The sequence below is a fragment of the Lissotriton helveticus genome, chromosome 3_1 (assembly GCF_964261635.1).
Source record: "Lissotriton helveticus chromosome 3_1, aLisHel1.1, whole genome shotgun sequence".
Taxonomy (NCBI): domain Eukaryota; kingdom Metazoa; phylum Chordata; class Amphibia; order Caudata; family Salamandridae; genus Lissotriton; species Lissotriton helveticus.
In genome coordinates this window covers 19839850-19854100 of record NC_136061.1, presented here as the reverse complement: position 1 = coordinate 19854100, position 14251 = coordinate 19839850, and the positions used below count along the sequence as shown (strand labels likewise).

At 45.2% G+C, this 14251-nt stretch overlaps 1 protein-coding gene across 2 annotated transcripts in view; it reads left to right on the top strand.

Annotated features, from left to right (window-relative positions):
• LOC144822047 (uncharacterized) overlaps positions 1-12776 on the top strand; it is a 123129-nt gene extending 110353 nt beyond the window's left edge. Inside the window, exon 9 of one of the 2 annotated variants that reach the window (XM_078679116.1) lies at positions 8194-12776. In XM_078679116.1, coding sequence (XP_078535242.1) covers positions 8194-8897 — 704 coding nt within the window. In that variant the 3' untranslated portion in view covers positions 8898-12776. Of the gene's footprint in view, positions 1-8190 lie in introns of both variants that reach the window. The other variant, XM_078679115.1, reaches the window with a different exon arrangement.
• The last annotated feature ends 1475 nt before the right edge of the window (positions 12777-14251 follow it).

Here is a 14251-nt window from a genome sequence, read left to right as displayed (position 1 = left end):
AACATTATAGTTTGCACAATAACGAATATTATCGTTACCGACAAGTGAGACATGCCCTTGTCACTCACATTCCTAAAGACACAGTGCTCCCAGAGGCATTGCCCCTGGAGGACCGAGTACTGGATGGGTTTATTCCCCCAAAAAACATTTCCCTGATATACAGGAAACTGATTAACAATATGGAGAACCCGCTGGTGCGGATTAGAGCTCAATGATGTGCAGATGGTGTAGAATTAGATGATGAGGATTCGACGGAGGCGGCCTTTTCCCCTAAAGTAGTTGCCATCCAGATGCGGCTTCATCTGGTGCAACTGAAGATACTCCATAGGTCCTATATAACTGGACCCCGTTTGGTGCGAATGGGACAGGACGATAGCGGAAAGTGCAGGAGAAAGTGTGGAGAAATCGGCACTCTAATGCATACTCTCTGGCATTGTGTTGAGATACAGTTGTACTGGACGAAGATCCATGATGAGCTGAGAGGAGCTATGGGTGTGGAGATACGACCGGAGGCCCAGAGGTGTTTGTTGAATGTGTGGGAGCCTACAGATTTAAATGCACACCAGAAACAGTGGGTGACGTTGGCGTATATGGTGGCTAAACGGAATATAGCTCAGTTCTGGGGAGCTAGTCAGTCGCCTTGAGTGACCAAATGGGCGGAGGACCTTGAATGGGGCATGATCAGAGAAAAAGCGGTTTATGTGGCCAGGGGATGTCCAAAGAAGTGGGGTAAAATTTGGACCGCTTGGAACAGTTATAGAGGGGAGATCTGTGAACCACCTATCCCAATGCGAGTCCCAGAGGCACAAGACTCTCTGTGATCCCTACATTAAATGTTGCCATATTTAATTTGTACTTTGCCTCATACATCATGTGTTGGAAATGTAATGTGCTCATCTGAGATTTAATTTTTCCCTTTTTGTAATGTCTTCCTTTGTTTTCAATAAAAAGAGTTATAAAAAAACTAGACACCTGGGGGGAATCTAGGCAGGGGTGACTTGCGTGGCTCTCACCTGGTTCGTTTACCCACAATCATTGTAAACTTAAAACTGTGACTAAAAAACACTTTTTACTCACATTTCTGTGTTGGAAAGTTCTAGAATCTGCAGGGATCCAAAACCTTCCTTCCATCCAGCATTCCCCAAGTCTCCCGATTAAAATGGTATCTCACTTGTGTGGATAGGCCTATGGAAAAGTGAACAGAATCAATGCAATTTACTTCACGCTAGATTCCTCCGAGTGTTTAGATTGTAAAACAAAAAATAAAAAAATAAAGGAGTTGTTATTTGGGGCCATATGTACATTTTGGCTAACAAAGAAGACTCCACTGCCCTGGCGGAGGAATGAACGGTGGCCATGCTGAGATTACTTTTCCCATTTATAAATGACCAACAAAAAACATCGGCAGTAGCTGCCGTCCCGGCAGTTCCTGTCAATGCCTTTTACGTTTGACACACTGCTCCATCAACATAACAGAGCCATGCATCAATTTTTTTAATTTTCAATAACAAAGTCCTGAAGCCAAATTTTCTTTTTGGAAAAAAAGAAACGTGCCCCTCTCACCATGTAAGTTATCTCCCATGGCAAGGGGGCAGTAAACAGTTTTCACTGCCCTTTACCACAATGGTTTTCCAGTGGAGGGCAGTGAAAACTGACCTGTATGTCTGAACATCTAAATAAATTAATTGGGTGGGCATAGGGGTCAGCCACAGATGGCCCTTTCTCAGTCGTGACAGAGTAGTCCTCCCCACGATTACACCAATGGTCCGTCCGCATATATACTGGGCGGCCCAACCCCAGTAAGGGTGCTCTGTCACCATTGCGATGGAGTATCTTTAACACCACAGATATAAATCTGGTGCAAATCTTTTTAAGTTAATCCACCCCTTACACTAGATGGTTTTTAGCACCTCCAGAAATGCTAGCTTCAAAGCAGAAATCAAACTAGTTGAATATTGAAACCAAGACTACTGAAGGTGAGCCATAAAGCCACGTCAAGGCGCCAACCGCTGTAAGGTTCATTCACACTCCACACAGAAGACTTTCATACCGCCAACCACAGGCCCAACCCAACGGATCAGTGTACTCACACAATATACCGCTACCATGCGAGGGCCCATGACATTCATATGCCACAGGACGGAATTCCCATTCAAAACAACCTCTCGCCCAGTCATCAACCAAATTACATACAAACACACCACAAACAAACCTCTATAAACACGTATGACCAGACATGTTGACAGTTGGTGTATCCACAACCTTCATACGTGATTAAACAGTTTGTCTACAATTTTACCACCTGTCAGGTTACCGACTCCATTCTGAACCTTACCGAACGCATGCCTACTGAACCTTTACGAATAGCACCTATGACAGCCACATGAGGCTCAGGAAGACGTCTTTCTTGCGTCTTTAGCTCACTCACTGTGGTAAATCCAACTCCTTTCAGTTTCTGGATGCAAATTGGGGGTGTCCGAGAATGCCTCCTCGAACAGAGCAAGCATATCTACTTTTGAAACGAAGACAAACAAGCTGGGGAATGCTGCCTAAGTTCCGTAAAGTAATAAGCCAAACACATGTCCTGTGGGACTCATTCACTGACACTTCTACTTTTGCTTTGAAAATGTGAAAACTCAATTGCTAACTTGAATCAAACCCAATGTTATGGGTAAAAGGGTACAAAACACAATATCCTCTATGATGATGACTTTCACATTTTTAGTATAAGGACAATATACATTTCACTGTGCCTCGAGTATAAACGAGATGTGCGGAGTGTATTTTTTTGTTGTAAAAAGTTTGCTATTAGTGCTTTTTTGCTTTCCGCTGGTGGTCTTTACCCAGCTTCAAAGCACAAACTAATGCTGCACATTTGCAGTTCATTAGGAGATAGAAGGTTTAAAGGTGTGAAGTTCTCTGCCGTTCTCAGATAAGATTCAAATATAGCCACTGGGCTTCACTCACAAATACGGGGCTACTACTTATGGGAAGGGGGTTTGGAAAGGTCCAGAGGCCAGGATTCAAGTTTACGGTATTTCTAAACACAAGAACCTTCAGTGCTGTGATACAAGGTTACCTCTCTGTCTCCTTTTACCTGGAGTGAAGGGTACGGAGTGCTCTCTCTAGAAGCAGTGGAGGATAGCGTTCACCGGCGTCCAGTCCTACTAGTGCCTCATGCATCACTAGGCATTCTACTGACTCCCTTACTGGAGAAAGATTTATTGAAATAGAGAACTGTAACTGAGAGAACTATATAGCTCTTTCTTATCACGTTGATGATGTGAAAGCTTAGGGTTGCGGGGCATGACCGGGACGTAAATGTCCCTGCCGGTTCATAAATTAGGGAAAAGAACCTAAAGATGGTATTTTTTCCCATTATCAGTACATATTCGAAACAGTAAATATAACAAGAAAGTAATTTAAAATGCTATCTACAGCTGCATTTAGGATCTCTGGCTAACCAGTAAAGTAAACAAACACTGAAAGACCACGTCAAAAATAAATACAGGCAATTTCATATAAAGTTCTCTTCAAGTATCGTGTCCAGACCTTTGAAGAGTCTTAAAATATGAAGAAATGTCCAATATGTTTTTGTAGGAAAAGTGGCAACCCTGTCTCAGCTCATAACCACGCACACATGCAGTCACGAAGCTTAGCAACAAAAAATACCTCGGAGTGCAGCAGTATCCTATCGCTACTCTCCTAGTGGAGAGCTGCCCAGGTTCACAGGTGCCGTGACCGGAGCACTGGGCTACAGAGCGCTGCCAGGGTCAGCAGCCCAGGTCACTTGAGTCAGTTTTGTGAAACTCGCAACTACTGGCTCCTTTGTAAACACACCAGGGACCGTATTATACATTGTACCCTCGGGGCACCTGCTGAGTGTGCCCCCGGGCAGCAGTGGTATTACAGAAGGTGCGAGGTGCGGCAGACGCTTATGTGACCCCTTCTGTAAAACTGGCAGTGCTGGCGCACATATAGCACCGGCGCTATCTTGAGAGGGGTTTTCCTCATTTACATGGGTCCACTTTGCCTCTGCGTCCACGCCCTATTATAGACGCAGGCGCAGAGCCAAACATGCTCTCAGGAGACACACAATTTGGATTGCCCTTCTTAACCCCTTGCCTGCGGGGCTAATTCCCCCGCTGTACTGGGGGGGCGGGTGTGCGCACAGCCCCCGGTGCTCATGACGAGCTGAGTTTCTGTGGAACGTTCAGTACAGTGGGGGAATTAGCCCCGCGTGCGGGCTTTGTGGCCGTTATGATGAGCTCAGTTCGTCATGAGCACACGGCCACCATGGCTCATGACGAGTTGAGCTCGTCATGAGCATGGGAGGGTTTAGAGACACTGCACTGGAGGGGAAGAAAGGGGGTTCCATGGACTCCCCCTATGACCCCCCATGAAGGCAGCAGCAAGAGTTTTTCTCTCCCCTCTTCAAAGTGCAGATGGCATGCTGCCTACACCGTGAAACGTGGAGCAGCTTTGAAGCAGCCGATCCGTATTCACTCAAATGAGTGCCTCCATTGTGACTGTCCTGGGGGCAGCACATTTTTTGTAGTCGGGCACACTGCCCCTGTTTGCACTGTTGCACAGGGAAAGTGTGCCATATTCATAATACAGTGCAGAGGGTTCAACCTCGCACACCAAAGGAACTGTGCTGGTGCTATGAATCTGCTTCAGGGAGCTGTGTTGTCCTCACACATTCCCTTAGATCAAATTAGAAACAACCATGGAAAGCAGTGATGTTCCCGCTGTATGTGGCGATCCCTGAGGTTACAAACAAGCACAGGGGTATCATGTTTGTCAACAATAGCATGTGTACTGTTGAAGAAGCATTGAAGCAACTTTCCAATCAGAGTCCGCAGAACATTTGCAGTAAAAAACATTTGAGGGCAAAGCTTCATATGGCTTGGAGTAGATCAACATCAACCAGATCTCTCCCCTTTTCTGTACAATTGAAAAAGAGATTTGTGGCTAAAACGTCCAACTCTGAATACTCAAGAGCAACAAATAACAGAGTGATTGAACGGATGTTTGAATTGATCTCAGTCTTAGATGATAGCTTGGCCTGCATTCCATTCTATTGTTTTTCACGCACTGTGTCAATCTATACAGAGACCTGCCATATGCAATTCGGTCTTACTCCTGCTCTAGTAGGAACAGTCCAAACCATACTGGCAAGTCCGGAGCCCTCTAGATGGGAAGACAAGAAGGCTTCAGTCTGAGAGATCATAGCCTGGTTTGGAAGAGGACAGTAAGGATATTCCATCTGGGCCTATTTTAAATGTCCTTCCTGGCCAACGGCTCCAGCTCCACTAACATTACGAGCGAGTTGTGGTGGCAGGCTAGCCATTCGAACTAGGGTGGCTGGTGCGCCACCATTCTGGGTGTAGCTAAGAACATGGAGATTACCGTATGAAGGATGGCAGACTGCTCGAGCTCTGCTAAGATGAAGAGCTAAGCCTGATGGTGGTGGATCAGCCGTCTGATCTAGGGTGGCTGATCCGCCACCGTTCTGGCTGTAGCTAAGAACTTGGAGACCACAGTGGGAAGGGTGGCAGACTTTCGATGAATGGTAATTATGGTGTCCCAAACATGCTGGCCAGCACCTCGTTTGTTGCCAGTGCAAAGATATAGCGGTGGACTTCTGCAGCATAACACGATTATTGGTGTATTAGCTGTTAGATTTTCTTCTGAGCTTACTGCTCCCATGTATTGTAGCATTTGTGTAGCACATTTCTACCTCTCGACAAAGCTTCAGAGTGCTTTCTGCATGGTCGAGTCAGCAGATACTCAGGTGGCTATGTATCGTTGGTGGAGTGTTTATTCAATATTGAGGTCTGTCTGGGAACTATTTGAATGACATAACTGAGGCCCAGGAATGGGCTCTAGATTTAGAACAGCAAACTTCAGGCAGCGCTATGTGTGTTGTGAGGCATGTAGGCTATTGTGCCCATGCTTGCACTAGGCACTGGACCACGATTACCATCATTATTTCTATTGTTGAAATGCTCCATAGCTATCCTTGCTGTTGAGTTTGGTGTGAAAGGAGGGAAGTATAGCCAACTCTGACCCAGGTAATCAATAGACATCATTGCCCGCACGGGCTTACCAAGGAGCAGAGATGCTCTGACCCATTTGAAACAGGAGACACCTTTCTTTGGCAACTTGATTGAGCGCATTGCAGGATCTTCTAGAGCGGTCTTCTAAGTTTCTTTCCCCGAATGGACTAGCCCAAGTAACGCTACTTTGGCAATCCCACCTCTCAGCCAATAACAGCATTGTTTTTGAAGGTGATGATCTAGACATCCGCACCCTCCACAGTTCCTGTAGAAAAGCTGGAAGGACTGGATTGTGACACTTCCCCTTAAGAAGCCTGGTACCGATATATTTCCGGAATCCATCTACAAGACGATCATGCATCTCCTAGCTGTGATCTGGTGCTTTCTGACTATCTCTACGAGTCCGGCTTGTTAGGGTTCAGTCAGATGGGCTTCAGACAGGGAATGGGAACCAAAACAGCTTTAATCACAGCTCTGGATGAGGCAAGTATGGATTTGGATGCCGACTACATAGTGGCTCCTATTGCTTGATGTATCGCTGTTGACAGTTGCTCCTTCCAAAGTTATCCATTGACTTGCAGGAGTTGTTGTTCAAAGGATGGTGAAGCCAGTGACTAGCCTTACTTTCTTCTCAATTCATACCTCATGCTGTCACTTGCAGAGGTCCCAAGGCTTCTTCCTGTCCCCCGTACTCTTTAAAATTTGCATCTACCCCTTGCCAAGATCGTTTGTGCCTGTACAATGCTGTTTCACATGTCCAGGACTCCCTGCATGCCTCCCTCTCCCATATCCACTCTTTGTTGAATAGAAACGTCATCAGGCTCAATGTCTCTAAGACAGAAGCCATTTTATTGGAGCAATACAATCGTTTACCTGATTCGTCTGACCAAGGAACTTGGGAGATAGCCTTATCCCAGAGTCTGGGCTTTCAGCTGGATAAAGACCTTAGACACTACTGAACTGATCTGTCCCGTAAGACTCTCTGTTGCCGTTTATTCCTCCTCACATAAGGATCCTAGTGGTAAATATTGGAATTGTGTCCTGACTGGATTGTGCCAGTGTTTGTTGTTTATACCCACTAGCATGTTCCCTTTTAAAGCTAGAAGGAGTCCAGAATATGGCGGTCCATATGCCACTTCTGTTTCTGTGTCCTGGTCTCCGAAGCTCAACAGGAGCGGCACTGGCTTCCAGTGGCCCAGTAAATGCAGCTCAAGGACCGGTCCTTTGTTCACAGAGCCTTTCAGGGCATCAGCCCTAACGTATTTCAGGACAAGCGTCTTCGATATGTCCTCGTGTGCTCTTTGTGCTCTGGCTACCTCTGTAAAAATCAGGTTCCTATTGTAGGGAGTTCCAACTGTGAAGAGTGTGTTCTTGCCATCCAACTGCCCCGTTGACTGCATGACTCCCTAAATTCTAACATGAGTTCTGACACCCAGAAACCTGCAAGCCTATCCTCTTCATGTAACCTAATTACTGTTCTGAAGCCTCACTTGACTTTCTTATTGCTGTGGTATTGGTTTCCCTTGTCAGTAGCATGGATAACCTTGATAGTCTGTTTTTATGTTGCTGAAGGTAGAATAAAACCCCATGAGAGACAAAGAACAGACAAGGAAAAGTGCTTCCTTGTAACTGAACTTCTCACTCATGGGACATATGTGTACGTTCATATGCAGCTCTTAATCTTATCTGTTCGACCCGGAGTCAAGGTGGCACTTACTGTTTTATAATCTTTAAGTTATTTTACTGTCAAAATGGACTACCTCGGCTGACATTGTGCTACTTTCTGGGACAATGGTGCCATGTGGTAGCTTCAAAATACTAGTGTATAGCTTTGTTTCTTTTAAAAGGGGGGTTTAAGATTGGATTTTTCCAGCCTTAAATGTGAAACATTAATTGTAATTAGTTTTAATTACACGTAACAGATGGACTTGGAGAACCCTATGTTTTAATAATAATAAATGTATCGATTAAATTGTGTCCACGGACCTCTCGTATAGTGTATGAAAAGAGGGACTCATGATGCAAAGCTAGGAGTGCAAGTAAGTAAAGTAAGTTGTCCTCATGAAGAAAGTATTTTCTCTGTTGACCCCTGGGCTGAATTCATTGACCGACTCTTCTTTCAATCCAGCAGGCGACGGAGACCTGAACAGAAGAAGGAACCGCAGAGATTCCTTGAGAGGCTCTGGAAGAACCACCCCAAGCAAAGAGTTTACAATGGATCTCAGCACAATATCAGCGATGAAGCCACTCCCGACCAGCAAGAAGAAAGCAAACTCTCAAAGACTGATGTGGTCTGAATGTTATCGTGAGCTCGGAAGAGAACAAACTACTCAGCGTGACAGTGAGTTTGGCAATCCTGTGCCTTTCAGTTGTGCTCAGGAAGGCGTGGTCGTAGGAAGATCATATGAGTATAATGAAATTGAAAATATACTCAGAAATTCACACGTTCCCAAAGAGCCTCCAAACGTGCATAGCAGTCAAAGAACAAACACAGGTACTGACAGCGATAAAAGCCACAGCCTGAAAGCAAAGATTACCACTAATATGAAAGTCATGTCAAGAGAGAGGCCATTTGCTTGTGCCGACTGTGGGAAACGATTCTTTAAGAAGAGCCATCTTATCACGCACCGAAGAAGACAGTATGGCGAAAAAGCTCATGGGTGCATTTTCTGCCACAAAAGATTCAACCAGAAAGTTGATCTAGACTCTCATATAAAAATACACACAGGGGCTAGACCGTATACATGTACTGAATGTGAGGAAAGCTTTGTCCGGAGACGTGACCTAAACCAACATCGAAAAAGACATACTCAAACGTCAAAAACAACCAAATAGGAAGTAATCCACTCAATGAACATAGGTTTGAACAAAAACTGACCTGATTAGACCAAAAACAATAGTAATCAAAAAAGAAATATTGCAACAATCCCATTTTGATGACCAGAATTGTCCAGTGAGTTATTAGGGAATAGTAGAATTGATATCTACAGAACAGGTATAGGACATTGAATTATTGAGATGATCGACATAATCCACTGTTTTCAGAGGGAGAATGATGCAAGGGTCAATGCTGATTGTACGAGATTTCTCCAGAAAGAGGAGCTTATGGCTGAAGAACTGAAACGTACGTTAAACAGTGTGACCCTTCTGAAACACCAAAAACTAGACGAAGAAGATGTAAAACACACATTAAACCGTGTAATCCATCTGAGACACTGTAATCTAGACTAAGCAGATACTTGCAGGAATGTCCATGATAACTGCTTACGATTGACCCTAGACTTACTTGGCATATTCCATGGATGTACGTACCTTCCACCACTTACAATTCAATTGTCTGATGTTAGCTAGTGTGGTTTGCTCAAACTGAATTAATCATAGTCAAGAGTGGGATTCAGCCGAGGCCGAAGAAGATGGCTGCTTGATGCTAAGACCTCTTCATGGACAAAAGACCAGACGTACTAAACACTGGTCGCAATTTGCGACCCGTGTTTTTGCTGTAAGTGTGGTATTTTGCAAACTGACCTGCGTAATAATAGGCTGTTTAGTGAAATCCCTAATTGTAGGGGGTCGCATTTGGACCTACCTCATGAATAATAAACTGTGACCCACTGCGATTTGCTACCTTCACAGATATGGTGGCCCTTCTGGGGTCCTCAGACCACCATGTCTGGGATTGCTTTTAAATAAAACAATCATTTTTTAAAAAGTGGCTTAAAGGTAACAGGGACTGCATTAAAAAGTAAGGTTTCTATTTTTGTTTGTTTATTTGTTTTATTTGTGTAAGAGGATGCAGTGATCCCATAGAATAATTGACTCCCCTTAAGCAAGTGCTTTTTTAACATTGACAAACTTTTTAAAATGTTTTTTTTTATATTTTCAAAATTGCGACTGGTTTGCCACCTCCTTCTGAGGTTTTGGTAAAATATCAGTTTTGCGACCGAATTTCACTTGCAAAACATTGGTACATCGACACAGATTCGGTATTTAGAAGGGAGGCCCACTAGAAGCCCCTTTCAAATAACAAATAAGTATCCATTTGTAAAGACATCTAGTGATTCAGAAACACTTTTACGAATTGCCTAGAACATAGGAAAATGGGTTTAGCATTCACAAACCCTCTGATTTGCTTAAACCCTTTCCACATCTGCCACAAAGTTCTTGCATTGCCTGGGAAGCTGTGGCACTATATCTCTTCTTTCTACCCTTGCTTCTGTTGTCCTCAGTGGACTCAACAGTCTCTGAGGTATCTGGATAGTATTTATTTTCTAAGACTCAGATGCTTTTCTGTGTTATACCAAAGGACTCCACACAAAATGTACTGTGCCCCTGGTCGTCTACTTTCACCCCATTATACTAGGCTGCAGGTGACTGGCAGATGGTGTCCACCAATTCTAGGTTCATTGGTGAATGTCTTTTTACCCATACTTCTAAAGGTAAAACAACCTTCTGGCCTCTCCTCATTTTATGTGACAGAGTATCCTGAGAACGTACTCTAAATCAGGTCGCATGTGTTGTACATCATATGCTAATGCTGCCAGACTGAACCCATCAACTGCCTAATTCAGGAATTGCACAAATAAGCTTTCCTGTCTGGTAATTTCAGACCCCCCAGGATATAGCGGCATGGATTAGCAAATTTAGCGGCATTTTTGTGGCACTTTATTTTACTCATAGTCATTCATTTTCAGCCTAAAATCAATGGAAACTGTTTTAGCAGAGTATTCCGCTTTGAAATAGGCAGCCTGGAATATGGAACAGAGGAAGCAGCCCACAGGTGAAGGCTGTTAACCCTAGGAAAGGCAATCCTGCATTGGCTTTAGTGTAGGCTCTGAGAAGCCCTGTAGGCGACATGGCCAGCTGCATAGCATTGCTATTCCTAGCTCTCAGTGACTTGAGAACCAATGTGAACTTATAATACCTCTGGTCTGGCAACTTATCCTCCTTCCTAGCCTATCTTCCCAGGGCCGCACGCATTGGGAAACTTACATTCCACTTTTAAATTCTTACAACAAGTCACTACAGTGAGGTGTCTTGAAACCAATGTGTGTTATTCTTCTTTGTATTCATCCCAAAGCACAAACTCCTGCTCTCTTCTAACCGTTGAATGGATCTCTTCCTATCCCTGGGACTGCATCACCGAGTTGAACTTATAGCATCTGCTCTTAAGGGTGTCATCTCCTTCTTCGTCCAAGGGTAAAGCATATGGAATTTCACCCACTAAAAACGATAGTTTCAGCTGCCACTTTTTCTTCACCCCCTGAACATGGGGTGCTCAAAATTCAACATTTCTAAACAGGCAAACCTTCATCAACTCCCTCAACAGCCCTACACGAACCTGCAGTCCCCAGACTGAAAACGAATAGCTTGCATGACAGACATGTTGTCTGACCAGAAAGTTTACTCTTCTGTTAGCTAATGCCTGGAGCTACAGTTGGAGCATCAAGACAATAGGAAACCGTTCCAGAACAGTAATCTTTTTGGTAAATCCATGCTCTCTGCATGAGTTAAGTCATTTTGCTGCTCACCACCTCTGTTCAAGATGGCACCAAAACCTCTCCCAGATGCATCATTAAAGAGCTGAACCTGCTGACCGTTGCACCATGGAGTACACCACATCAATGTGCCATTGAAGCCCTGCAGAAAGGACAGCAACATTTGTAAATCAGCCGGTTACTGAGCCTTTGCTACCTCTTTAGTCGCCCTAGCAAAAATCCTTCAAGCTGGTATAATCCTTGCTGCAAAATTCAGTCTGTCTAGCAAGCTCTGAATGGCGGCTAGTGTTAATTTGCTCTTCCTCAGGACATGCAACCACCTCGGGGATTGCCTTTCCTCAGTGCCCATTCCAGAAAACACACGAAGGATGCAAACAGGGAACGTGACACTGTCCAGTAGCTTTTAAAGGTAGTTCTGATAAACTTAAAATGTATATTCATCAACATCTTTAACTGTAGTTTGGATTTGTAGATACCGCTCTCATTTGTCAGTGCTTTCGGTGGTTAGGATGTGTCGTACGCTTGAAGTCTTTTCCGCATTTAGTGCACTCGTCGGGTGTCTCTCCTGTATGTGCATTTCCAAGGATACTAGGATACCATTTCAGACTACACAGAATTCACATTCAGATCATGGACCTGGTTTCTCAATGCCATGTGATCTCACTTCCTCACACTTATTCTGGCTCTTAAAATACACGTCTATATTGAAGCCTTTCTCTGAGTTTCTCGACGCACAGGGGATTTCACCAAGGTACATTTATTGGTCATCGTCATCTCCCTGTACCGTGAAGGTATGCACATCTTCCATGCTGTCGTAGCTTTTAGAATTTAGCAGTGTGTCCTTTTGGCTTTGTAAGAGTTCTGCATTCTTTGGGCTGCTCTTATCATCTTCATCATCATCATTATAGCTGCCTGACCCCTCCACATTGGATGTTCTGTGACGTACATTAGAATGTATTGCATTAGCAGAAACAATTTTAATTACAGGTAGTTCTTCATTCAGCGTTCCTTTCTTCGAACTCTGGAACATGTCTGTGCTGGATTGTCCTGATGCAATGTCCGGTGTTTCTTCTGTAGCGCTTTTCAAACTGTATCTGTATTTTCTTTTAGTCTTCCTGCTTCTCTCACCTGAGGGTTTAAAGCATGTTGTATTAATGTTCCATGTCTATTCACATCACTAATTGCTGTTTTTTAAATAAAATTTGCTAATCATACTGAATCTGAACTGCTACTAATTGTTCATTCACACAGCAAGGGACCACAAACCTTTCTGCACAGCATGGGACAGTGTTAAAAAGACAGTCCATGGTGCATCTTGCTTCTGCCCTTCCCACCCGCAGATGGGCCAAATGGATTTCTGAGCCTCAGTCCTTTTTGCTCCATCCAACCCTCATTGGTCTAGACTTGTGAGAGAGTTTTAAATAATTGTAGTTCCAAGTATGGAGAGGCAGCTCATCAAATGTAAGGAAACATTCTAAAATACAGACTGGCACTACAGAGCCTCGAACTACGAGCTGATAGCTGGAACACTGAACATACACAAGGAAGCTTTAGAAGTTGGTCCTATTGCTACTTTATAACTGAAGTTTTAAGTGTACAATACATAATAGGGTGATGGGCATTGTTGTGGTCGGATCAATCAATCAATCAATCAATCATCGTATTTATATAGCGCACTACTCACCCAGAGGGTCTCAAGGCGCTGGGGGGGGAGGGAGGGGGGGGATCTGCTACTGCTCGAACAACCAGGTCTTGAGTTGCTTCCTGAAGGCGAGGTGGTCCTGGGTCAGGCGGAGGTGGGTGGGGAGGGAGTTCCACGTCTTTGCGGCGAGGTAGGAGAAGGACCGTCCCCCTGTGGTGGCTCTGCGGATGCGGGGGACAGCGGCGAGGGCGTGGCTGGTCGAACTAAGCTGGCGTTTGGGAGCGTAGAAGTTGAGGCGGCTGTTGAGGTATCCTGGGCCTTGGCTGTGTAGGGCTTTGTGTGCGTGGGTGAGGAGACGGAAGGCGATTCTCTTGTTGACCGGGAGCCAATGCAGATCTCTCAGGTGTCCGGAGATGTGGCTGCGACGGGGGATGTCCAGGATGAGTCTTGCTGAGGCGTTCTGGACCCGCTGGAGTCTCTTCTGGAGTTTGGCGGTGGTTCCGGCATAGAGGGTGTTGCCGTAGTCCAGACGGCTGGTGACGAGGGCCTGGGTGACCGTCTTCCTGGTCTCGGTGGGGATCCACCGGAAGATCTTACGTAGCATGCGCAGGATGTTGAAGCACGACGAGGAGACGGCGTTGACTTGTCTGGTCATGGAGAGGGAGGAGTCCAGGATGAAGCCCAGGTTGCATGCGTGGTCTGTTGGTTTGGGTGCGCTGCCTAGGGCGGGGGGCCACCAGGAGTCGTCCCACGCGGCGGGTGAGGATCCCAGGATGAGGACTTCCGTCTTATCTGAGTTCAGTTTCAGGCGGCTGTTCTTCATCCATTCGGCTACCTCTTTCATCCCTTCGTGAAGGTTGGCTCTGGCGGTGGCGGGGTCGTTGGTAAGGGAGAGGATAAGCTGGGTGTCGTCGGCGTAGGAGCTGATGTTGAGGTTGTGCTGGCGTGCGATGTCTGCGAGGGGGCTCATGTAGATGTTGAAGAGGGTTGGACTGAGCGAGGAGCCTTGAGGGACGCCGCAGATGACTTTGGTGGCTTCAGATCTGAACGGG